Below are 25,188 nucleotides of genomic sequence, written 5' to 3'. Positions count from 1 at the left end.
TTCACCGACGCGGCGACGTAGAGAAACTGGACAATTTTCGGATACCGATAATAAGAATTTCGGTCTCGTTATTCCGACAGTCAGGCATCGCGGAAATGTCAAAGCGGCGTATGCATTATTTATGCGGGACTGCGTCGCGCCGAATGAAAATTTTTTAATGACTCCTGAGATGAAACGCAGAAAAGGAGGAAGGGATTTCGAGCTCGTCGTAAATATTGAAATTTATATATTAAACCGCCGTGCAGGTCAGATCGGCAGATGGTGTTGTTATAATATTGGAAAAATGAAATGAACGAACTAATAAATAAAATTGTTTTATTCGACTCGATGAATAATTCACGGATGCGGCTCGTCGCGCGAAATTTTTTTTTTTTTTCAGAAAAAAATCGATATGCTCAGCTCGGCAATCCCATTGGGATCGAACCGGCACGTAGCTTTTTCCGGCAATTAATTGAGACGCCTCACTCGTCGCGAACTCAGACTAGCTGAGAATTCAAACGGAAGATCCAAAATGGAATCCGAATTCACTCGGTCATGATTTTTATAAGTACCTCTGTAGTCATTCTGGTATACGTAGAGATGTAGAGTTTAATTACTTGGCGATGCCTCCGTTACTCTCGCGCCTCGCAAGGACCTCAAAATTCAAGCTTTTTTATCGACCGGTTTCGCAACTATTTTCGCATATAATACGCGTAGTTATTTTAGAGGAACTCTTTTCCCCGATGATATTAGGAACTTGTTTATGACTGGACTTTTTGCGTTGACGATGAGGCGGGTTCCCCGTTCTCCAAACGCCCTCGCCCGTCACATTGTCAGTCATTCGTTAACAAGCGGATGATGTTTTGCTCACATACTTATTAAATATGCGACGTAATTTTTGGAAAATAGAAAATGAAAAAGGATCTTTCTTCTCTTTGAGACGTACGGATAGCCCCCGCGGGAGCCGTACGTACGAAAATAGTGTTCGGATGAGCGTAAGAAAATTTTTTACATCGTCACTCCGGATTAATACCGTATTTCCCCAAAAAAAAAATTAGTCACAACCCCGCGAGTTCGACGCAGCTTTGTTCACGTTACTCGAATTATAATTATAGCCGGCGCCTCGACGGATTTCTAATTGGAACTGACGAATTTTCCGCGACGTTCTTTGGACCGACCCGTCCGCTTTTACCGTCTATCGCGATACACTTTTCTTGAGAAGGTTTTGTATTAAATAAATTTCACCGAAAAAAATTTACTCGGTTTACTTACGTTCCATGTGAGCGAACGTATACGTTTTCGTACAAATTTCGGGGCGATTGAACCTACGGCGCCAACTCTGGGAAAACTTATAACCGATTTGAAGAAATCGTCGAATTTCCGACGAGCCCGTATGTGTATTACAACGTGTATCCCTAAACGCTTCGTTAAATTAGTCTCGACGGAATTTTACGGAATTTTATCACCGAACGCGAACGCCTCCGTATACCTATACGATTTTGAAACGTGTTTCTCAGACATCCACGTACTTCCACATAGAACGAACAGCTGTCAAATTTAACGTCATAATCTCTTTCGCGCCTATACAACGAATGAAAAATCGCCCCAGGGCTTGAGCGTATGAATTTTGTATTGTAACAGTACAATGAACATCCTAGTTGATGATGAAATAGTTTCATTATTCACACTCACCGTGTACGTGTATATGATACATGTAGTATACCCGACTGATTCTTACTTCGAAATTTTCATTCGCGTATCTTTTGCAAGAAATTCGCGCGAACGCGTAAGACTCTAAAATTCACTGATTTCGTTTCGGTAAGAATTTCCCAGATCTCTTCAGACTTTGAACAAATATTCGCGATTCTGAAAATCCGGGGGATTCTTATTATCCCCTTGTTCATGAGAAACGAATGAACGCGGTATTAAATCATATCTGCAGAGTATAACCGCGCTCATCACGCGACGCCTTCCAAATGCAAGCTACGATAATCCAAACCGCCTATAGATAATCGGCACATAATTAATCACGCGGTGTTTCATTTTCATCGTGGACTCGACGATCGTTTGGTAACCGAACGCGTACGTGTGTGACAACAACAATAATAATCGATTAACCCTATACGTCAGAGAGCGGAAGAAATCGCGAATGCCCCGAAGAGGAATCGTCGTTACTTTCTACGTGGGTATGACTAAGAATACAGTGTAAGGATATAAGGTATTAATATGCCGGAGGCGAAACGGGCAGCCAATTGGAAGAAAATAGTTGAGACGGAAAACGTCTCGCGGATAGCAAACCGACATTCGACTTTGAAATTTCTTTCTCCGATGCGAAATAACATTTTCGTACAGACGAATATCGCGTACGTATTCGCTCGACGGTTCGATTCCCATATGTATATGAATATACGGGGTGAACGCGAGGCTGAAGACGCGTTGGGGCGTCTAGCGATAAATCCATGTAAATTTGAAAACCCTTTCGCCCTATTCGAACGCGGGTATCTCGGAATCGTGTATCTCAGATGCGAAATATCGGCACGTCAGGGATCGCGAGAAGCCCTAAAACTTTGTTACGAAGTACGGGTATTACAGCACGGTAAATTTCTGACGATATAATTTAACGTACAATAAGTTCCTGGTTCGATTCGCGACCCATCTGTAATCCGAAACTTGTAATCCCCTTCGATTTCGATTTTGTGGAGGCGAAACGTGTATAACTTACATATTATATACCTGTGTAATATACGTATACGAAGCCCGTGCAATTACGCTCCGTTAATTGGGGTTCTAGTATCAATCAGGATTCTCTACGGATCGAACCCAGCCCCCTCCCTTTTTCGGTCACGTTTTCACCAGAAATATGGCAGGTGACACAACGTTACGTTGCAATATCGCGGACTAACGATATTCCACGATTTACATAAATGCACCGCATATTGCGTATCTGACAGACCGAACTCACGCGTTTTTTTTAGTTACGATAAAGCAGTTCGACTATTTCTAGCCTTCGAGTTATAAGTAACTATTTGAAAACGTGACAATATGAATATAAACGAACAAACGTATATACGTATTCATATGATACTATAAAAACAAAGTAGATACTTTGATCAGATCGCGAGGTTTTCGACCTCATTTTTGAACACACTTGTCGCGTTACTTCGACACGTTACACACATGGTTCGGAAGTATTGGGAAAACGCGAGCGGGTCGGTATAGTTTGCGTTGAATAAAACTCGTGGGATTATTACTGTTTCAGTAGCGGAGTTTAGGTGTGAAAGTATAACATTGTGGTCAGATTCGGCCCACGCTTATGCGGTAACGACCGCAGATTTTATACGAATCTCGACAACGTCGTATTTATATCCGATCACAATCCGATCACATTCGTAACAAATTTCGATCCTCCGTAACGGAAGGGAATAAAAGCGAATGAACCGAGTTTCGATTTGAAATTACAATTTTCATCGATGATATAAAATGCGTGTCTTTGACGAGGCGCTCGGAAATTTCAATGAAGTTTAACAACCGTTCGTACCAGGTGAAGCAATGAGAGTAAAATGAAAATATTTTCAATTCTCCCGTATGTACTTGCGAACGCAGCGCGAGTTACCGTGAATATCACGTGCCGACTTTCGAATTATTTTCCATGCCTTTCATCTTTTTTTTTTCCTTCGAAGAAAATATTATTCAAACCACGCATAGGTATATAGGACTGGAGCAATTAAAGGCCCGAGGGGGTTGAAGGACTCAGATTGTGCGAGAAACGGAATCATAAAATGAAATTACACGCTTCGAATACACGTACGTACAGTTGTACACGTGTACGGTATACTCGGGGAAACGTTATCGCATTTTCTTTTGTTCCATAAATTAAATTTTAATTCTTGCCAATCGAAAGACCGATGTTTCATCATCTCCGGTTCGATCAGAGCTTAAATTAGATTGAAAAATATTTTCGGACAAATACGCGTAGCGTATCTGCTGCTGCTGCACCGCCGCTGCAGCTGCAGGAACAAATAATCGAAACGTTAAATAAGCACGGTATAGATATATCGTTATCGTGGGAGAGAGGAAAGAAAAAGAAAAAAAAAAAGAAAAAAGATGAATCGATTGATGAAAACCAGTAGTTGAAATTATCGAACAAAGAATCGGCTTACCCGCCGGCGTGAAAGAACGTCGCGTTGACTCATAACTCAACAAGTTGTACGATACGAGTCTTACCAAATCTATTAGTTTGCAGTATTGTGACGTGGTTATTGACATAGGCAAGAACCCAAATGACCGAATTTTTTTTTATCACAGATCTATTTGACAAAAATTCCAATGGGATATTTTTTCAGAGACAAATAGACGCGCGATAAGCTTGAAAAAAATGTGCACACCGCAGTATACGTAGAATACGACGAACTGAATCATCTCTTGAGTCAGACGCGGTTGAGTTATGCCGACAATGTTCCGAACGCGCGACGTTAATAGCATGGACTAGTTCTTGATCTAATTTTCGAACGATCGTATTCGTTTGCAGAGATCTAGCTTCTGTTTTCCGTTTGTTACCCGTGGCCACGATTCCGTTGCAGATTACGGGGAGACTGCCAGAAACTATTAATTGGCGTCCCAAGTTCGGTACACACATGTGTATACATACGTACATGAACCCGTGTATCTAATAATCTCGTTATTCCGCCAATCGTCGCTTTATCCTCTGCCAATAAGCGGCCAATTAAATTACGTTGATCGTAATCAAACAAATTGAAGAAGAAATTTTCCTCTCGCCGCTCTCGATAATACCGATACACGCTATATCCGCTGCAAATGATGAAGAAAAAGGAAAGAGAGAAGGAGAGAAAAACAGTAAATGAATAAATAAAATACGGATATACGCTCACGAGAGAAGAAAAGAGGAAAAATTGCTGCGACGACGAAGTCGTACCCTCGTGGGCGTGGGCGAAGCTCGTATCTTCGTCGAACTCGTAAAATTACAAGCAATTGAGTCAACCGACGTAACGAATTGTATGTATGCACATTCGTTACGCGGGGTGCGTATACGCGACTTTGTCACAGGTGATACAATAATCGACGAAAATTCTTCCAACTTCGATGTTAATATTTAAATATAAATGCAAACGCAGGATTTTTAGCGAGAATCGGGTTACCAGTGAGATGGCATCTGCTCCTTTTACGGCGAACGTTGCCTCACACGTATACGCGTATGTATATGGTCTTGTCTCTTGTGGTCATATACCTACGCGAGTATAGGAGAAAAAAGACTTTTTACAAAGAAATAATTCTGTTTATAGACCTGGAATTCATTGTACTCTCTATACTGATAATGATATCATCGCGGTAGTAATTTATTATACCAATATATCTAGCTAGATGTGTTTTCATTCAACAAATTATTAATCACGAGGTGATAATTTCGAAGAATAACTATTTTTATTTTAATCACCAGATCATTTGTTCTCCGTGGTACAGGTGCCGCGGTGAGTACCGCGTAACTGAATTACGTCGGAATAAAGAATGATAAAAGAGAAAAATTTACTATTTCAACGGTATGGATACAAGAAAAATTGTAACGCCATCGTGCAAAATTCATGTACTCGCATCTAGTGCTAACGTCGCGTACCAGACACATTCCTACGATTTTAACGCTCGTGCAGCGATCCTCGTTTAAATTTACGCAATTGCGCCAACAACGGTGCAATTATATCGAGAGACAATTGTGAAAACAATTTTCATAATAAAGAAATTACACCCGGCGCAACGAACGTTCCTCCAAGTGTTTAGATGTCAATTTGCCGGTTGCTTTCTTGTTTTTTTGTACAGGGCTATAACCTAAGGAGAGAATGTATCAGATAAAGTCAATTACTGCGGCGCTGGCTGCCGAGAATCGGAGAGAAAATTACGGTGACTTTTTCAGAAAGGAAACGACGCATGAGATAAAATACCGGCTAGGATGCCAAGAAAAACAAGTATCGTGAATCACGATGTATCGTACCCACCAAACCGATCGTCGCAGACGAAAAGTAAATAATCAACAACACGAAACGAAACAAGACGAGTAAAAAAAGGAAGTAAAAAGACAGAAGAATATCCACCCGTATAAGGGGCACCCGATTCCTTACGTCCCCGCGGCATCATCGACGCCCACGTGGGACACGCGTTCGCGATTCTATAAAGCTCCGACGTTTCTAGATACCCCTATTAGGTTGCGTCGTGCAAACAAATTTTGACCTCTTCGTAAAAAATTGTCCATCTCCGATATAAACTTGATGAGAAAACAACCAGCTTTGATGTATGGCTGTACGTAGAGTAATCGCGTTGTACGAGTAAACTGACAAGAGATAACCGACCGGAGCTGGCTTTAACTGGTAAAAAATGCGATCGACTCGTAGAACGTGGAAGAGGTCAAATCGTGGTCGCTCGTAAGCGATGATACGAATGTACATACGTGATCGAAAGCTCGACGCTTACGCCGATATCGCTACATTTGAATCTCGTTCAATTTTTATCCGTTGTAGTTTTCATTCCCCAGAGAGTGAGAATCGTGTGCATCGGTTTGAATGAATTAGGGGTTTCACATTAACGTATCGCTGAATGTATAACGATACGTGACGAATTCGCGCATATATTTTCCCAGAATATTATTGCTGAGGAAAGAAAGAAAGAAAAACGCTGTTATACGATACCGGGAGTCGTGGCGATTTCATCGCCTGTGCAGAGAATTCAATTCTGCCGAACATATAGGTATAGGTATGTACCTACTGCGCTGCACGCGCGCCACCGACGAGGTGAAGGTCTCGAAATTTTGGTACGCTGAGAAATGAATGAAAAATAAACGCAAACGCCAACCAGCGTAGCTACTTCATTGCGAAATGGTTCGGATTTATTCCATTCGGATCTTCTCCGAGGGCAACTTCCGGCTCTCTCGACTATACTTCGGGAGGAAATGTATGTAGGCATCGAATATTTGCAGATATATGTACGGATAATGTATAGAGAGAAATTGACGTAACCTTCCCCTGTGTGAATTGACGACTCATCTCGTTACAACGGATAACTTCAAAGAGATCCTGTTGGAATACATATGTATGTACGAACGATATAACATCAGTTTCAACCGATCGCCGCAAAGTTCAGGGAGTTTCGCAATGTAATCAAAAACTGTTCGTACTTCCCCGGTATGCACGGGAGTAGGAGAAGATATTTGATTCGCGATATTATTCGAGATGAGTTTAAACAGAGTAAATAATAACGAGGAAATTCGCTAGTATTAGTAGAGTAAATCTGGCGCGAAATTATCCGACACGGATAATACAAATATACGCGGACCTTTGCACCTGCAGCGATTTGTGGGAAAATTTCTTTGTCAGACTGCCCTATAATTCGTCGTAGGCTAAAGTTGTATTTCTACAAAATTTTCAAAGTCTCATTTTCTTCCGAAAATTATCGGGTGACAAACGAAAAATGAATCTATAAATGTTCCCGACCTATTTCCGACTTCCGAAAAATCTGCGAATTCGTAAGAAAAAAAAAAAAAACCTCTTTCCGTCTATCCGCGAAACATAATAGACACGCGAACGCGGGGTAGGTACGTCGCTAACGTACAGCCTCCTATATTTCTCTCGAAAGATTCGACAACCCACGCTTTCGAACGGTGAAGATGACGTTGAATGCGTATCCGCGGCAGCCGCGACCGTTTCTCAGCAATATCTTCCCTACTCCACCGTCGGTTTGCTACACATGAAAACGCTACTCCCCGCTGATATAAACGGCAAGTACCGAGGCATCAACGTGCAGACCACGCCAGGCAGTCGAACGAGGAGCTACATTTCAATTCTCTTGTCTCGAGGCTATAAAAAGGTGGTCAAGACAGTTGAAACTAAACCACGTGAAATAATAATAACGATATATCGGTTGTTTCCTTCATTCATTGGCAATCGTGATAGTAAAAAAGTATTCTCAAAGTATTAAACGTTAAAAAGGACGAGTAGTCGAACATTGATATAAAAGTACATAACATTCCAACCGACGATACCATCCCGGTATATTATACATGGTTGTTGACCAGCGTTTTCAAATAACGGAAATCAAACTTCAAAACTGCGATCAAATATTGTAACCGAGTTCGATAGCAAAACGGGTATTGAATTAAAACTTTTCGAATGTTCGAATGTGTCTCGTAAATTTTTACGATTTCGTCGACCGCAAACCCGGTGAAGAATATTTCTTTTACGGTGTTCAGTGAAATACATACGTATAATTTACCCTGTGATTTAATATCGTGCCGAGTGTATTCTGTTTGTAATTAAAATTCTGCTTAACTGAATAAAAAAGACATAGAAAAAGAAGAAAATTATTAAAACAGATATAAAAATGGTGCGCCAAGCAAGCAGTCGGGTAGAAACTGGAAACATGGAGGACTCCACGAGATATTTAAATTATCTCAGAACATTAGCCGACCTTACGGCTATGGCTGGCATCGTCGCCGTTCAGGTATCTAACAAATTTCAAATGACCATAAAAAAGAAGTTAATGGAAACTAGATAAATCTATGACTCGGAAAATTGACTCTCCATTTTTAAATGCCAATACGCGAAAGTCGTTGGGAGTTGCCGTACGTACGCGTTCCAACAGACTTCGAATTTCTACGTACAACCTTCGCGGTGCGTTTATCTGGAACGACGCTTTTAGTTACCGAGTAAACAATAATTACCTCACCTTATCGAGGGAAATGGGACACGATCGACCTGCGTATGCCCGCTTTATACACGCCCGATGATTTCTCTGACTTTATTTCATCTGCACGAAGCATTCGAATCTCAATATCTTTAGGCGCGCGACCCCGCGCGGGATTTCTCCTCCTCTCGGATCAAGGCTGATTGTTACGGTATAAATCGCGTGGCGGTAAAACATGTGGATTTGCACAATGGGAAAAGTCGGTAGTAAATCCAGCTAGGATATATCGAATTGTCTTATCTCGCAACTCGTACGTACCAACGATCGTTTATTTACGCCCGATCAATCAGGAATTTTATACGCGCGACCGCGGGATTACAAGATAATCAAATGACTGTCCTTCCGTACCTTATCATTCGGCGGTTCTATTATTAATTTATATTACGATCCGTACTCAGGTCACCCGCGATTGCGACTAACTGGGACGAGCTTATCGTCGCAATCGTCGCCAGTCCAATCGTTATAAATTCATCTCTGCGCCTTACAAATTTGCGAATGAAATTATCAATGAATACATCGCGAGAATTTGTCCGTATGGTTTAACCGGCGACTCCGCCATTTACGACTCGCACAAATGAACTCTACCAATATTGATTTTGTACATGTGTAGTACGTATTACAGTTCACGTTCGTCTCGCATATGCGAACAAGATAGTAAAGAAATAAAATATCTACTAAATGATTAGCGCTTGACCTTTGCTGTCTAAGAAATAATTAAAACCAGTAAGAACTGAACTGCAAAGATTTTTTTCTTTTCAACTTCAACGAGTATAGAAAAGTTTCTCGTTACGAAGATAGATAAACGTGTCAAAGAGTTCAGATGACGCGGTATATGCGTCATTTTTTTATTTATTTTTTTTTTTTTTCGAATTTTCTTTCAGTACAGAACAAAAGCGTGATAATGAAACGATCATTCGCGAAATCGAATGCCGCGGTCCGCGAATGTCGCGACGATTTTATACGACTTGCGAAAATCAGTTATTATTCCGTAGATCTGAATTAGTGCTGCACACCGGTGCTGCAGTAGCAGTCAATTCTCATTATTATTATTATTATTACTATTATTATCATTGTTATATCAATGAGCTCCATTTTAGTAGCATAATATAACCGCAATATCGGTGTGATTTCCGGGTAATTTCAACCGCTATTTGGTAGAATATTATCATCACAATTAATCGCAATGCTTACAGGTGTACGAATACGTATACATATACTATAAGCAGACGTATGGAACGTGCGAATTTCTACGATGCTTTGAAAATATAATTTTGTTTATTCGCGTACATATCGCTGAATTTTCAGATTTTATTAAAGTCGGCCATCTTCACATCTGTACAGCTCATATGTATAATTACCCGTAATTTTTAATTTCTAATCTTATCGCAATACGACACGTGCTACTCGTGCGCATCGTTTATACATATATATACGTGACGTCAAATCATACTCGTAGTTTAATGTACACATAAAACCGACAATGCGTTTCTCGAGTATTATAATACGCACGATATGTGTGTGTCGTGTAGCACCAGACGTATATCAGTCAATTATCTTCTGGACGCATTTTCAACAGGTCAACAGCTACAGGCGCTTGCGAATTTCAGTGAACCGGGAGTCGACGATATCAGATGCCGATTAAACGGCTGTATAAATCAAAGATTTATAATTCCTCGAAATTACATATGCTAAAAATACAAATTTTTTCCAACAGAATTATAGAGGAATTATAGCGTACGCGCGACGGTCCTTGATCATTGAAATCTCTTTCCAAATTATATCTACTATACAGGCGTCCACGTATGTCCGTGCAGATAATATTATACTTCCGGAGATATAAAATACGAGGTCATCTGAACTTCGAGGTCAAAATGAAGCAGTCTCTGTATCGAGTTCGAACGTTGCAGTTTATGTGTACGACGAAGCGACACACGCACTCGGAATCCGGACAGATCGGCTGGATTTGTTAATACGTTAGTTTTGAATGAATATGTACAACGCACCGATACACCTTTAGGTTTTCTTTTTTCTTCCAGTAAAGTGTTGATGGGTAATAAAAATTTGATGAGGTCGGACAGATAAGATTTACGATTGAGTAACAGACACAGTTGCCGAAGTTTCACCTAAAACGGGTATACGGACGTATGCATGTATATAACGTGGAAACGTACTCGGTAGTTTTCCGGGCATCACCTTGATTCAGAAACTAAAACACGTTCACGCGTTCGAAACATAATATGGAAACTGCCTTATTACCTCCGGGCAAATTTCTACCGAATGTAAATCATATTTCTGTGATCGACACCTCTTGTGTTTCACCCGAGAACCGTAACGTGTGGAAGAATAGGGAAATTAGGGTATTATGGTCGGTGACGACTGCATACGCGAGGTCAAACGTCGAGGAAATTATATCCACATGTGTGACGTAAACGAGAGAGCCGAAGATCGATCGCCGCTGATAAAATCTGTAACCTTATCATTATCTGGACAATGGACGTACATACGAATGTCCATACGTACGATCTTAACGACACGCGAAGAAAACTGTCGGGAGTATAAACGTTGGTCGAACGTTACCCCGAGTATACGTCGCGTCATTGTCAGTCAATCAGAGTTACGACGAGCCAATAATTAACGTCTCACGTTCGACGTTTCGGCGGATTTAATGAGAACCCATTGCGCGATTTACGGAATCCTGTCTAACGATGTTTCCATGTTTTCTGTTACAGTTCAAAAGGATGCTGAACAAGGAACTATCACATTTCTCGGAGTCATCAAAGTCCGGAAATCAGATATCCGAATACATCTGCTCCACTTTCTTAGGTGAGTTTCGCCCTCTCTCTCCTCTCTGGTAGACATAATTATGTTTACAATTGCAATTTGCGGTCTGATTTACACCTGCCTCAAGGTAAACGACCAGTCTTATGGTAATTTGCAATTTAAAGATAATTTGAAAAGCTGCCGCCACGAACGATGCCCGTATGTGTTACAGATACGCTTGCGTAAGAAACGTTCAGAACCCCCGCAACAAAAAACTTTCAATGATGATACTTAAATTTAAAATGATTTCGGTTTATACCAGTTTTTATTAGCGATTCAACTGTACAGGAAGTCCAGAACAAAACGGCCTATTTAATTGGGTCTGACAATTTCTGGTTCTGCAATTTGATCGCCGCGTGTATGCAAATTATTCCATCCGCCATATTGAAGAATTATCTCAACGTATAATATCATCTGCTCTGCGAGAGGCGAATTGATATAAATTTCGCGCGTGATGTATAAATCAATCAATCCTCATGAGATCTGTCGGAATCAATGCCGAATAAGCTCACTTCGTCGAAGCCAGAAGCTTCGTTAATCAATTTTTTTTTTTTTCATTTTTTCTCTCCTTTTTTTTGTACGGTGTAACATAAGCCAACCAGGGATGTACCTCGCGTGATGAATAACTTACGAAAGTTATAAATAATTACGTGTTCTCATCAATAGATGGATAATATCGATTACTGAACATTGTACACGTATAGCATATGCACGTGAAACATTACTGCGAAATAGAACGAGAATAAACGTGACTATATGTATTATTACAGAAAACACCTGACACACACACATGCTATATTATATTTGTTTGCGGAGACTCGACACCTGCTATATATTTTTCATATTCAGAAAATCCCACGATTCGTAAAATGCGATATTTGATTATTTGAAAAAGATATATCCGCCGGGTTGACCGAATGCGTGTGTTCAGAAAATTCCCCAACGCTGAATGTTAATACTCGGCATTATTACACTTGAATTGAAATTTATGTTTCAAAGAGACGAACGACGAACGCGAATATGCCTAGATCCATATACCTGAGTTTCACCCATGTATGTAAAATAGCGCGTTTGTCGGCAATGCCCGTCTTATCAAGCCAACTCGACTTTAATAAAGTAGGCCAAAGCTTCTGGTCAAGGTTGATTTGAGCAGATATAAAAAATCGTGTTTAGCTTATGTTCCACCTATAGGCTTAACCGCTACATCCTAAGGTTGAACAATATTACCTCCCGTTCTCATTCGTTTTGAGATGCGATAAAAATTCCGTCGAGTTACATACAAGTTGCGAACGTTGGGATTGAACGCGCGAAAGCTGAAAATCCTCGCAAAGCTATTGTTTCCCTAGAAAATTCTTTTAATACCCTCGAGATACCTTTGCAACGTCACCAGTTTTAACTCCCCCGCATAAATAATTGCGGATACGTTAAACCGCTTTCATTTGCGTTGTATGGAAAAAAAAAATACTAATAATTATAATTACGTACAAATATAACAAAAAACGCAGTTTCATTCCGCGTACGAACGTCGTCGTGTTTGCTGGCACGTAGGTTGTAACGAAGGAATACCTTAGCCGGTGCACATATAGCTATGAATATGGTACATATGTACATAGATAGATATATTTAACACAGGTTCTCAACTCATTGTCAGAGTCGTACTTATAAATTCATCATGTACGTACGGTTTTGTGATATAATAACGAGACGAGTATTCTTTTCATTTCAGGTTAAGTAAAGTTTTGCGCCGTTAAGTAGAGAGAATTCCAGCACTCGTTACATAGTCATATATTTATCTGCTCCGCTAAGGCCCCCAACGAGCTTTTAACGTTACGTAAACTTTATGTGTATTGAAATTTCAAACATTTGTTCATACACGTTCATACGTATCATGGCGGCTACCGGAATTACATTTACCCCTATTTCGGCATTTGCAACGCATATGCCCTCCGGACCACAAACAAGGCTGATTCGAAATGCAGACGTAATCGTTTCTATAAACGCAATGTAACATACGTAAACGCGTACGCGCCCATCGGTACCTACTTTTCGTTACGCAACGGTAATAATCGTGTAACGTAAAATGCGAGAGTTTGGGTAACCGGTCTCGACAATTATATTATCGGACGATTTTCGAGCGCATTGTCAGTATATTTATGTCTTTTCCTTTTTTTGTTTCTCCAAAACAGACAAGCAGCAGGAGCTGGACCTTCCTTCCTTGAGAATCGAAGATGCGGTTGCTGCTCCAGGAAATGTCGACGTCCGAGCTGTTAAGAAGAAGGATCGCGTGCAGAGAGGTCCTGCGGCGATGTCGCACATCAGCGGTGTTAAAAGACCGCTAACGCACACCAACAGTTTCACCGGAGAACGCGTACCCCTCCACGGAGTCGAAACACCCCACGAAGAACAGCTTGGAAAGGTTAGCGTCGCAATTCTGAATTCCTTTATTTTTTTTCCTCTCAATTTTCTCATTCGTTAATCAATTCGTGATCGAACGATACACCGATTATATAATCACAAGTTTTATCACTATTATGGAAATTTGATGTACGCGTAATGTATAATGCGCAATTTACCAGTTGGCAAACACGCGTATACCTACGGTATACGACACGTACACGTGTATAATAACGGGTACGAATTATTTTAATAACACGCACACGGATAAATCTGATTGTTCGTTAATAACAGTCTAATAATAATGAAACCGGTGTACGAAAGATATATGAATGGCATTTCAATTCGAGTAACATATTATTCAGCCCACGCGCGATTTCGCCTAGCCACGAGATTACACCGCCGCGTTTATGCAGGCTCTATGGATAATCACTTGTTTATCCACAATCCAATTTCGTAATGAGAGTACCTATGCTACGTATATACATACATATAAATGATATTATAACGTTCATTGAAATAAGGTTTAAATTATACACGTACGTCGTATATTCATACAGGTATACGAAATAACGCCCATACGCCACGTAGAAAAGGAGCTTTATGCTTGAATCATTAAATCGTTGAATAAACCGGTTATTACTGCCCCTAATTTTTTTTGTTCGCTGCGGTTTCCATCAGCGCTGGTTCATCTTTTACCTTCTCTAATAATCCGGGTCCTTATGGGTATACAGTTTGTGGCCGTAATCGAACTCCGCAAAAAAACCTTCTTATCTGTGAACTTCTTTTTGGCTTTCGCTTTCTAGCGGGCTGTCGCGGTGAAAGTTTTTCGAATCAACGTTCGACGGTAGTTTGGAAAAAGGAAAAAAGACGTAGTAAAATGGTAATATGGTAAAACTATAACGATAATTATTATACGTCGACAAAATATATCACCCGCGCCCTTTTACGGCAACTTGATCTCAGGCCTTTGCGGAATGTCGTTTCACACCTACGTCCGTTTGTCTCGTGTATAATTATGTTGGGCGATACGAATGAATCAACCAGATTTTATCACTTTATGCGGTGACGAACATCTTTTTTTTTTCTCTTCTACCGATTTCAATTATGGCGAGGATTGTATTGGTTTTGAATTTTCAATTCGATTTTCAATCAGAATTGTATACCTATGTGTGTTGACCTTGTCAAGAGTCGGTCATCGATGAATTACCTTACGTAATACACGTTATGGGTATGGGTTGTCGCGTTTCGTTTGCGCATCGGAATTAAATTCTAGGTTCGTGATTATTTTTACAAAAAATAACAAAAATAGGAATAAAAATTATAATTGTTATTATAAATAAACGAAATAAAAATCCGTGGTTTTCGAGGAAAAAATTATTGTTTACGTTCGGAGAATCCGTCGGTTGGATAGAGGTGAAGAGAGGGAGGAATAAGAGGGTACCGTTGACGTAATTCTTTGAGTATACAATCGGATCACCAGAATGACTTTTATTATCTACTTAATTTAAAAGAGAGTTTATTCCAACAAATGTGGAGATTAATTGTGTGTTTGAAGTTTAACCTCGATATTCCGATTCCTAGATATTATAATATCATATCTCTATATCCCATCTAGGCCCGCCATAAATTCTTAGAATAAACGATCTAAATATTTTCGTATCCTTTTCGGTAACGAGCACACGGTTATATATTGTTGACGCGCTAAACGAAAGTTCGTATAAAGTTTTCCACTTCTCTAAATTAAGTCGAAATAGATTAAATCCATATAGAACTAATTTTAACGAGGTATAGACTGCTAACGATCATTTTTGCTATTTTTTTTTTTTATTTTTACAGCTTCTCTCCGATATCGACAAATGGGGCATTGACATCTTCAGGATAGGTGAACTCAGCAACAACCGTCCCTTAACTTGCGTCGCCTATACCGCTTTCCAAAGTCGGGATTTGCTCAAGTCGTTGGCGATACCTCCGAAGACATTTGTCACATTTATGATGACCCTTGAGGATCACTACGTAAAGGATAACCCTTTCCATAACAGTCTTCATGCAGCTGACGTAACACAATCTACTCACACCCTACTCAACACCCCGGCACTTGAGGTGAGATACAGTCGATATTGAATGATACGTATCATCGGATCCCTTGAAAGAAAATTATCGAACTAATCGTTATTTTGTTCATTACAGTCGGTTTTTACTCCACTCGAAATCACCGCCGCGTTATTTGCTGCTACAATCCATGATGTGGATCATCCTGGATTGACGAACCAGTTTCTCATTAATTCGAGTGAGTATAGAAATGATATTACTATTCGTAACGTTTATACGTAATTACAGTTACTATATCTGATTTTGTAATTATGGGAGATTGTGAAAGTACGACTGGCGCTTCTTAATTGCCATTGAGTCGGTTCGTAAGCAATATAGCTGAATAGATTGTTGAAAATTTTCCATGAGCACGATGAAACGACACTTAAAGTATAGTGAATTTGTAAATGAACCCCTATCTTCGGTCAACACCCGTATCGATATCGTACTTCAAAAGTATGACGTCTGAAACGTTTTTCTTGACTTTATTGTTACAGGTTCGGAATTAGCTTTGATGTACAACGACGAATCGGTCCTAGAAAATCATCATTTGGCAGTCGCGTTTAAATTATTGCAAAACGAAGGATGCGACATATTCGTCAACATGTCGAAAAAGCAGAGGCAGACGCTTAGGAAAATGGTGATCGACATGGTGCTGTCGACGGACATGTCGAAGCATATGTCACTGTTGGCAGATCTGAAGACGATGGTTGAAACGAAAAAGGTAGCCGGTTCCGGAGTCCTTTTGCTCGACAATTACACCGACAGGATTCAAGTGTTGGAAAATCTTGTGCACTGTGCGGATTTATCGAATCCAACGAAACCGTTGGCCCTGTATCGTAAATGGGTGAGTCTTCTTATGGAAGAATTTTTCCTACAAGGAGACAGGGAGAGAGATCAAAATATGGATATCAGTCCAATGTGCGATCGTCATAGCGCAACGATAGAAAAATCTCAGGTTGGTTTCATCGATTACATCGTGCATCCGTTGTGGGAAACTTGGGCAGATCTTGTCCACCCCGATGCTCAAGGCATTCTCGATACTTTGGAAGAAAATAGAGAATGGTACCAATGCATGATACCACCTAGTCCACCACCAGCTGAGCAACTTTCTTCGGACCAACAAGCGGACGATAGAATACGGTTTCAGGTCACGTTAGAGGAAGGTGATGAATCGGGTGAGACCACAGAAGGTGGTGGCGGTGAAGCAGATGACAATGCCGGTGATGCTGGGATGTGACGGAGGCTGGCTGGCATTTGCAGAAAGCTTCAAGAAAAGGTGCAGCAGACTTGGTGGCGTGTGCGCCAGTGACGTCATCTTGTTAACGAACGTTTCAAAAGACATCGAGGTCACTGACCGCCGCGGTACTTATGTATGATACTGTGTACTGTGCGTACGCGTAAGTGACGAATTAAGTCACCGCGATGACGGTACTTTATTTTGCACGCCTAGCAATGTCCTTTGACAACTTGTCGTCCAGTTTTGACGTGAGAAAGAGAAAGAGAGCGAGAGAGAGAAAGAGAGAAAAAGAGAAAAAGAGTTTCGTAAAAGGAGATGAAACGATGAGCTTTTGTTATTGGATTAAAAGGATCGCCGGTGATGATGGTGACGACGACTCCTCGTCGAGTCAGAGATTATTTTCAATCCTTTACGGTTACCGGAATTTTGATAAATATGGTAGCAGGAAACGGAGGATGAAAAAAAAGAACTAACACGATTCTTGGATCGAATCTTTACGCCCGACTTTTCAATGTCTTGAAAAAAAATTCCCGTTCATGTCTTTCTTTTCGCTGAAGGTAAATGAGATGAATTGTGATGGTTGCACAGTTTGCTATTCTGTCGTTCCACCACAGAATAAGGAGGGAGGAAACTTGTAAAATAATGTCTGATTTGGTATAAGCCATGAAAAGAGTCATCCGAAGAGAAGAGGAAAATTAAACTTATTGACCAATATTCAGTGCCGTGATGAACCAAACAAAATTGAATAAGCAGATAAAAAAAAAAATTAATTCAGCTGATGTTAACGTGAATTCATTAAATTTTTATTAATACTATGGAAATTTGATGCTGGAAACAACGACGGCTGTGCGATTAATGTGTCGGCCTTTGGATAACCGCAGAAGAACAAGAACGGATATTTGACCGTTTGGAGGTAGCGGCCGACAGGAGTTGTCATTGGACATGAAGAAGAGGGAAGAAAAAATAGTTTCTTTGGACAGACAGGATTTTCAACAACATATCAACAACACAATGCTACAATGTCGGTACTATAGTCGATGAGTTGAGAGATTTTTCACTGTTTATTGACAGAATAACGCCGTTATTGCTGATCGATTGATTTAGGAGGTGCTACAACGTACGATAACAATGAAGCGCGACCTCCTGGTTTTATACTTATTGGCTACTAAGTCGCGATAATCAGGCGCTATCAAAGAAAAATCGTGTTAGTTATAAAAGTAGAATTCCAAATTCTACCATGAGCTTACTATTGACTGTTTCTTAAATCTTATAGAGGTACGCTTCAGACGTTGTCGGTTCAAATACTAAACGCGATTTGCAGTCATAATTTCAAGTATTACGTGTCGCGGTGAAGTTTGGTTTGAAACGTCAGCGACTGATAAGTGGCCAAAAAATCGAAAATTCTTAAGTCGTTCTAGTCCGTGAGTAAAAGTAAAGTTTCACTAATTGTTCGAGAGTTATGAATAAATCGGAATATATTAAAATCCGTGTCATTGTCGTCCGAAATTACGAGAAACAAGATCCGAATATAAGAGAAAAAAAATTGATAAAGGAAGATGGCAACGTACGTTTTCTAAAACGCACATGAAATGCGAAACAAGATAAGAATATTAAAAGCAAAAAATTAAAAAAAAAAAAACAAAACAAAAAAAACTCAACAATAGACTTAATAATTGGTTTGACTTTTGTTTTCTGATCCTATAATAAATCTAACAGTAGTAGACAATGATATCTATCTTGAAAGTAAGATTTTTGTCTCCATTGCTTATTAGAGTGTAGAGTTGTAATAAAAATTAGTGACACCTAGTAACGAAATACTAGCGGATAAAAAGAGGAGGGTATATTGTTATACCTGTACTATTCATTGAATGAACAATAATTAATTTTAATATACAACTATATAAGAGCTGGTCTTTTGGGTTTGTATTAAAATTAATTGGTATCAGATGACGCTTTTTCCTTGCGATATATGAAGTAGATTTAAGAAAAAAAATGAGGTAAACAAGAGATAAAAAAGAAAAAGAGAAAAAAAAAAGAAAAAAAACCTAATTAATCTAGCCAAAGAGTAATATTAATTATTATTATCATTAAACGTAGGTATATCTCGGGCGCCCCCACCAATACGTTTTACAATCGCTCTCACTCGACACTTATACCAGCTTTGTAGTTATGGTAGCGGTAGAAAATTAGAAAAAAAAAGAAAAAAATTCGATGTCAAACTCACTCGCTTGAATGTCTCTGTGAAAACGCTCAACTTAGAAAACAAATGGAATATTTCATAAATTTTTTCGCTTTCCGAAGAACGTTTGACTGTCTCCTGGCCTAAGGGTGTCCCTAGTCTCATTTCTTACTGTGTAATGTGGAAAAATCACCGGCATTTCTCATATTGATCTTTGATAACGTGAATTTCAATCATGTTTAAAAAAAAACTGAAAAAAATGCTCATCGTTCCGCCCTTATACAACATCGTGCGAAAACACGACGCACACGACGCAAGTCCATTATTAATAACATTGGCAAGCCTTGGGCCGAAAAGATGCTCAATCGTAACTTTAGAAGTCATAGTGTTGAAAGAAAACTAAACTTGCCGTATTGGTGGCAACGCCGGACGTAAGATTAATAACGAAAAAAGGAAGACAACAGTATGCTAACAACTTGCTAATAGAAAATAATTGAAAAAAAAAAAGAAAAAATCAGTCGTTAAGACACACTAGGAATAAGTTGAGTCTGTCGTTGAATATGGAAAACGAGATTTCAGTATGTACCTAAATCCTATTGTAATCAGTCGTACTATTATCACGAAAAATCTGTATCTGTGTTGTGTAGGCATTAAAATAGTAAGTGTTTGGTGCTGGCCACCAAGTTTACGTCGTCATTATTATTATTATTATTATTATTATTACTGTCATTATCATTATTTTTATTATTATCATTATGGCGATTATTGTTGTTGTTATTATAATAATTTTTATTTCTATTATCATGACTATCTCGGAGAATAATAATGTATCAATCTCATTATGATTGATCGTTTATCTCGTTAGGATAGGTCTATAGTTATTTATTGTTGGTTATTATTATTAATTACTATTATAATCACAATTATGATCATCATTATCAGATTTGAAGAAAGTTTACGGAAAAAAATGATCACTATAAGATAAATAAAAACAGAAAAAAAAAAAATAAGAAACTTTTGATCGGGACTTCATCGCCATAATAGGATGAATATTAACATCGTTTGTACAAATGAAAGAATATCAAGTAAATGTATGTACCTTGACATTGACTCAGTACGGTGAAAACAAAAATTTAAGTAATATTATAAATATAAGCAAAGTTTCAGTGTTTGCCGAAACGTAAGGTGGGAAAAAAATGAAAACGAAGGCGTTTGATCGCATACGCAGGTACTATGCGATACGTTTATTGAAATCAACCCCTTCATCCACAGTACCATTCAAATCGTAAATTGTTTGGTAAAGCGTCTCCGGTTATGGCATGAAACAGTTTTCGATTTATTGTGCTTCGAAACCGCTCTAACAAAACAAAGTTTTACAAGTATGATGATTACGATGATCTAATAAAAATGTGTTATAAAAACAATGTGTTTGATTGCTGGACAGTTAAATGAACATGTATTAATACCATGTAACCCACGTATGAAGATATATGTGTAATAAAACATATTTATTGTCGGAATTTGAATATTTTACTTTTCACCTACTAATTATTATTTTACAAGAAATTTACCTCGGCCACAGAATTTCGAACAACGATTTTAAAGCAGAATGAGCAGTAAAATTCTCGTCTAGAGACGAACTAGCGCGTCGTAAAGCAGGGCTGCAGGTTTGAGATAATCACTGTGTAAGAAAAGTGGTAGCTACATGATACTCACTTACAAATAATCACTCTCCATCGCGTCTTATACTGTTGGCATGGAGAGTTGGACCATTATACGAAGTATAATATTGCTCTACTCCAATAGTCGGACGGGTAATTCTGATCCAGACGTGATTGTATAAAATCATGTAAGTCGGATGTTTGCAGTTTATATGTCAATCATAGGCTATTAGAACTTGTTGGCCTATGTATGTACATTAATAATGGTGGATGACATTCGTCAGTGTCAGGAAAGATAAAAAGAAACACAAAATCGGCCTTAAAATATACATTTATTTATATCATGTTCAATTATTATTCAAATTATATAAACTAGTTCGAATTACAAACCACAAGCATTCAATTCCATTCATTCGTGGCTCCACGCAGTTCTATAAAATTATAGTAGACAAGACGTAGAAACCGAAAATCTAACAATAAGCGCAACACCTTTTGGTGAGTTGATACTAATTGAGTAACGGTTCAATGATGATTATCAATCGGTTCAACGTTAATGAGTGTTTGAAATAATATAAGTCGAAATTTATGTAACGATGATACTCGCGATTCTTCAAGAAATACGCGCTTGCGTTCAATAATGAACTTTAGAATTTCTTTCGACGGAAAATCATGGATCAACCAGTCAAAATATCTCAGCATACCTACATCCATGTGAAAGAAATGCTACGTTGAGAGAAAAATGATCAAGTTTATGGTAGTGTTTCCTAGTACCTACGTTGTATCTATCCATATGTATGTACAAGATGATCAATGATACGTGTTCAAACAGATTCAGATGTTCCGGAAATTCGGATAAATAGGCAAAAAAAAGACTTACACATACTCATTGGGAAGGGTCATTCTAGTGTTTCGAAAAGAAAGAATAGGAAACTTGTTAACATTCACACAATCGGGAAAATCGTAGAATTCCTCCTTCTGTTTCGTTCGTGACGAGAGTTCAATTCCGAAGAGATAAATCAAATAGTACTATTTGAAACTCTGCAGTTGATTCTGTGAAATGTGTGTTTTTTTTTTTTTACAAGAACGTATAACTTTACTGGATTACCCTTAATTATTATTAGTTACCAACGTAAAACTTTCAAGATATATGTGTGTATATTCACAGGGTTATTTTTATGTGCCTCGTCGCCACTTCTCGCCATTACTAAACTTGGTCATTTCTTTACCGCTTACACCGCAGGTTCCAATACCCACTCTGCCATTTACGTTTTCAGGTGTCGCAAATATACTCTTCTTAACAACGCCTTTTTTGGTCGTCTGTAAAAAAGATCCAGCGCTTATAACCAGTAATCTGATTTTAGGTCAATGAACATCCTGAAATTCAACTTCCGCACAAAGAGCAAGGATATCAAATTTGGTGATAATTTTCAGTATCAACAATAATAGGAAATGGAGTATATATACCTTAGTTGAGAATGCCAGCCACTTATTCTTCTCTGACTCACGTTCTTCCTCGAGCTCCTTAAACCTCTGTAGCTTCTTTTGTTTTTTCTTTTTTAAATATTCCCGTTGTTTGTTAGGATCGGAGCCAGCCACTGCTGCAGCTTGCATCTTCCTGCAAACCAACAAACCTATCACCCACGTAGACATTTACTAAAAAGAAGGGATGCTTAATCAGATGCTATCAATCATTTATAACGCGACTGAATTTCGAGGAAACTTAAAATCAAACATAACAATAAATACAAATTACACAAGTGTGTACGAGGTTACTTTGGTGACCGTTCTATTTTGTGATTGATTGCATGTAGCAACATTTTGAGGACCAGAACTCAGAGTCTCCTTTATTTTGTGGAGTTGATCATAAAATCATCATAAAAACTATGATGAGCAATCAAACGAACGGTTTTGTTTAGCATCTGAATAAAATTCCCTGCTCGACAATTACAAGTAAATGAACTCGGTTTTATGGCGTTTTATAAAGTTGCATTTACATTTTTCAATTTTTATGTTTCAAAGTGTGTTCATTATCTTTGCCATATTCATAGTTTACAGTTGAATTCTTTGATATATGGTTAAAAGTGAATGAAAAATGAGTTGACAAGGTTTTCTATAGGACATTTTTGAGGTTTAGGGAAAGCTATACACGTGGATCAACATTCACTACTTTTACCTTCGTCTGGGCTCCGGAAGACCAGGCACACCGCACAAACATCGGAAGACAATCAAATAGATTTGGAAAAGAGGGATCAAGGTTGGAGGATCATTGGGCAGGAACGGGACGCAGGGTTTCAGAAGAAAGTGAGAAAACTATTTGAGTCAGTAAATAACGGAAGTTGCGTGTAATCTATATTCTACATACCAAAGATATTCAGCTATTCAGATATATATCAACAATAGCGCTTTGGATACCTAATATCAATATCATTTGATCTTCAAATATAACGTTCGGTAATAAGTAGCAAATTACAATGGTATTCACCGATATTAAAATTTTTAATTTATTTGGTATGTAGTAAAAGAAAAACTTTTCAGCGGATTGTAAGACTTTTTTTTTTGACACTCACTTTGACTTTTGATCTGCCCAATCCGATGCCGGCCTTTTAGCTACAGATTTGAGTTGACCAAGCATGGTGATATCAGTATTTTTGTACTCATTAAATGTAACATTGACTGCTCCGTCTTCCCCAATGGCATCTATTGTTGCTTCGTAATATCTATAACACAACGATCAATATGCTCAAGTTATAACTATCAATATAAGAAATTTCATATTTTTTTAAAATCGATATTAGATGATAAACTGCAAGTTGCCCACTCACTTTCCGTCTTCGCTCCAAGGTGCCATACACTGATCTCCAACTTTCCATTTGTTTGCCAATACAGCTAGGAGAATTGGGTCTTTTGCATCCATGCCATTAGCTTGGCGTTTCTCCTGTTGCTGCGATCTAACCAAATCATGAGTTAGCTCAATTACTTCTTCAAGATCAATTTTCAATTTCAGCAACTCTTCGTTGTTCGGATCCGTAGTCAGTGCAGCTTCGACCTACAATGTAACAGAAATTCCTTACAATTGCATCGAAGTTTCCTACTGCTATTTTACATTAGCTCTAACATGGACGTTCAGTATATTTCAGAGGAAAATGATCTCGATCGTGTAAATGCCAAGAGGGAAAGAAATGTTTATTTTACAACGATCTCGTCAGGCAATACAAGTCTAGTGCGAGCTAGGTTAGGAAAGCTCTTGCTTTCACAATCATGGTTTTTTCGCAAGTGACGATGGGTTTTGGTTGCCACATACCTGCTGCAGCTGAAGCTTATAGTTTTGTAAATCATCCATGATGATATACAAGACTACTAATGGTTGTTAAAATAGTCCAAACTCGAATAGATATATTCTTTTCAATTCACACTGCAGACGAGCATAACTATTCTCAGTTTACGTTGACAACTTTACAAGATGGGTGACATGCTTTAAACCAGGGAACGATTACGATCCGGAACAACGAATTGGAACTCGAAGATCAAAGATTCAAATTTCAAATCCTGCTACTGTGCAACGTGGGTACCACTGATCTTATTAAATAGAATCATTAATAGTAGTTGATTCTAACATTGTTCTTCTATGCTACGTACTTTTCAGCTTCGATTACTTCTGTTTTTTGTCTGATATTAGCAATATACCCTGGTTTTATACAGAATCTTTGATGAAGCGTTAACGGACCCTCACAATCAGATCTCCAGTCAATACCTGAAGCAAGGACGAACGCCGCCGTCAAGCCGTTATCAAGTATTTGATTGCCATAATTTATTTCCGGATAGAATTGAACTATTTCCAAGTTATTTGTACCTGTAGATTACAGCAAAATATCTTAGATGTCCATGTTCTCTGCAGTAACTAATTTCAAATTGGGGCAAGTTTTGCAGATACCAGGAAGAGTAGTGATCGCTGCTGATGCAAGTCTACACCCCTAACGTAGCGAGCAAAGAAGATTCTTTCAAATTGCTTCCCCGGTGTACCATGCAGTCATTTATGATTGATTGCGAGATTGTATAATATTGGGAATTCCTTCCTATTAAAA

General features: G+C 38.8%; 2 protein-coding genes and 1 long non-coding RNA gene across 26 annotated transcripts in view; 2 read left to right on the top strand and 1 right to left on the bottom strand.

Annotated features, from left to right (window-relative positions):
- LOC105691578 (cAMP-specific 3',5'-cyclic phosphodiesterase) overlaps positions 1 to 20,965 on the top strand; it is a 290,405-nt gene extending 269,440 nt beyond the window's left edge. For 23 of the 24 annotated variants that reach the window (XM_025746557.2, XM_048654669.1, XM_025746556.2 and 20 more), the window contains 5 exons: positions 11,451 to 11,544; positions 13,728 to 13,957; positions 15,775 to 16,038; positions 16,126 to 16,225; positions 16,524 to 20,965. In XM_025746557.2, the coding sequence (XP_025602342.1) occupies positions 11,451 to 11,544; positions 13,728 to 13,957; positions 15,775 to 16,038; positions 16,126 to 16,225; positions 16,524 to 17,266 (1,431 nt within the window). In that variant the 3' untranslated portion in view covers positions 17,267 to 20,965. Of the gene's footprint in view, positions 1 to 7,765; positions 8,479 to 11,450; positions 11,545 to 13,727; positions 13,958 to 15,774; positions 16,039 to 16,125; positions 16,226 to 16,523 lie in introns of those variants that run through there. The other variant, XM_012410149.3, reaches the window with a different exon arrangement.
- A 454-nt stretch (positions 20,966 to 21,419) lies between these two features.
- Positions 21,420 to 24,569, bottom strand: LOC105691552 (survival of motor neuron-related-splicing factor 30). Its single transcript, XM_012410089.2, has 5 exons — positions 24,408 to 24,569; positions 23,929 to 24,152; positions 23,674 to 23,823; positions 22,571 to 22,721; positions 21,420 to 22,423 (listed from the first exon to the last, which is right to left on the bottom strand). The coding sequence occupies exons 1-5, from the start codon at positions 24,444 to 24,446 to the stop codon at positions 22,280 to 22,282; spliced, it is 708 nt and encodes a 235-aa protein (XP_012265512.2). The 5' UTR covers positions 24,447 to 24,569; the 3' UTR covers positions 21,420 to 22,279.
- LOC125500762 lies at positions 24,530 to 25,157 on the top strand. Its single transcript, XR_007278225.1, has 3 exons — positions 24,530 to 24,667; positions 24,806 to 24,896; positions 25,026 to 25,157. It is a non-coding gene; the product is annotated as an uncharacterized LOC125500762 (long non-coding RNA).
- The last annotated feature ends 31 nt before the right edge of the window (positions 25,158 to 25,188 follow it).

This window comes from Athalia rosae, chromosome 1, assembly GCF_917208135.1.
Source record: "Athalia rosae chromosome 1, iyAthRosa1.1, whole genome shotgun sequence".
Taxonomy (NCBI): Eukaryota; Metazoa; Arthropoda; class Insecta; order Hymenoptera; family Athaliidae; genus Athalia; species Athalia rosae.
Note: the sequence above shows the minus strand (reverse complement) of the source record. Positions and strands in the feature narration are given on the sequence as shown.

What these genes read in the sequence shown, in the direction of transcription:
- LOC105691552 (XM_012410089.2), bottom strand. Translation starts at nt 24,446, where the DNA reads ATGGATGATTTACAAAACTATAAGCTTCAGCTGCAGCAG. An exon ending in CCTTGGAGCGAAGACGGAAA is followed by an intron (nt 23,824 to 23,928) that starts GTGAGTGGGCAA and finishes GTTGTGTTATAG; the next exon opens with ATATTACGAAGCAACAATAG. An exon ending in GGCTGGCATTCTCAACTAAG is followed by an intron (nt 22,424 to 22,570) that starts GTATATATACTC and finishes TCTTTTTTACAG; the next exon opens with ACGACCAAAAAAGGCGTTGT.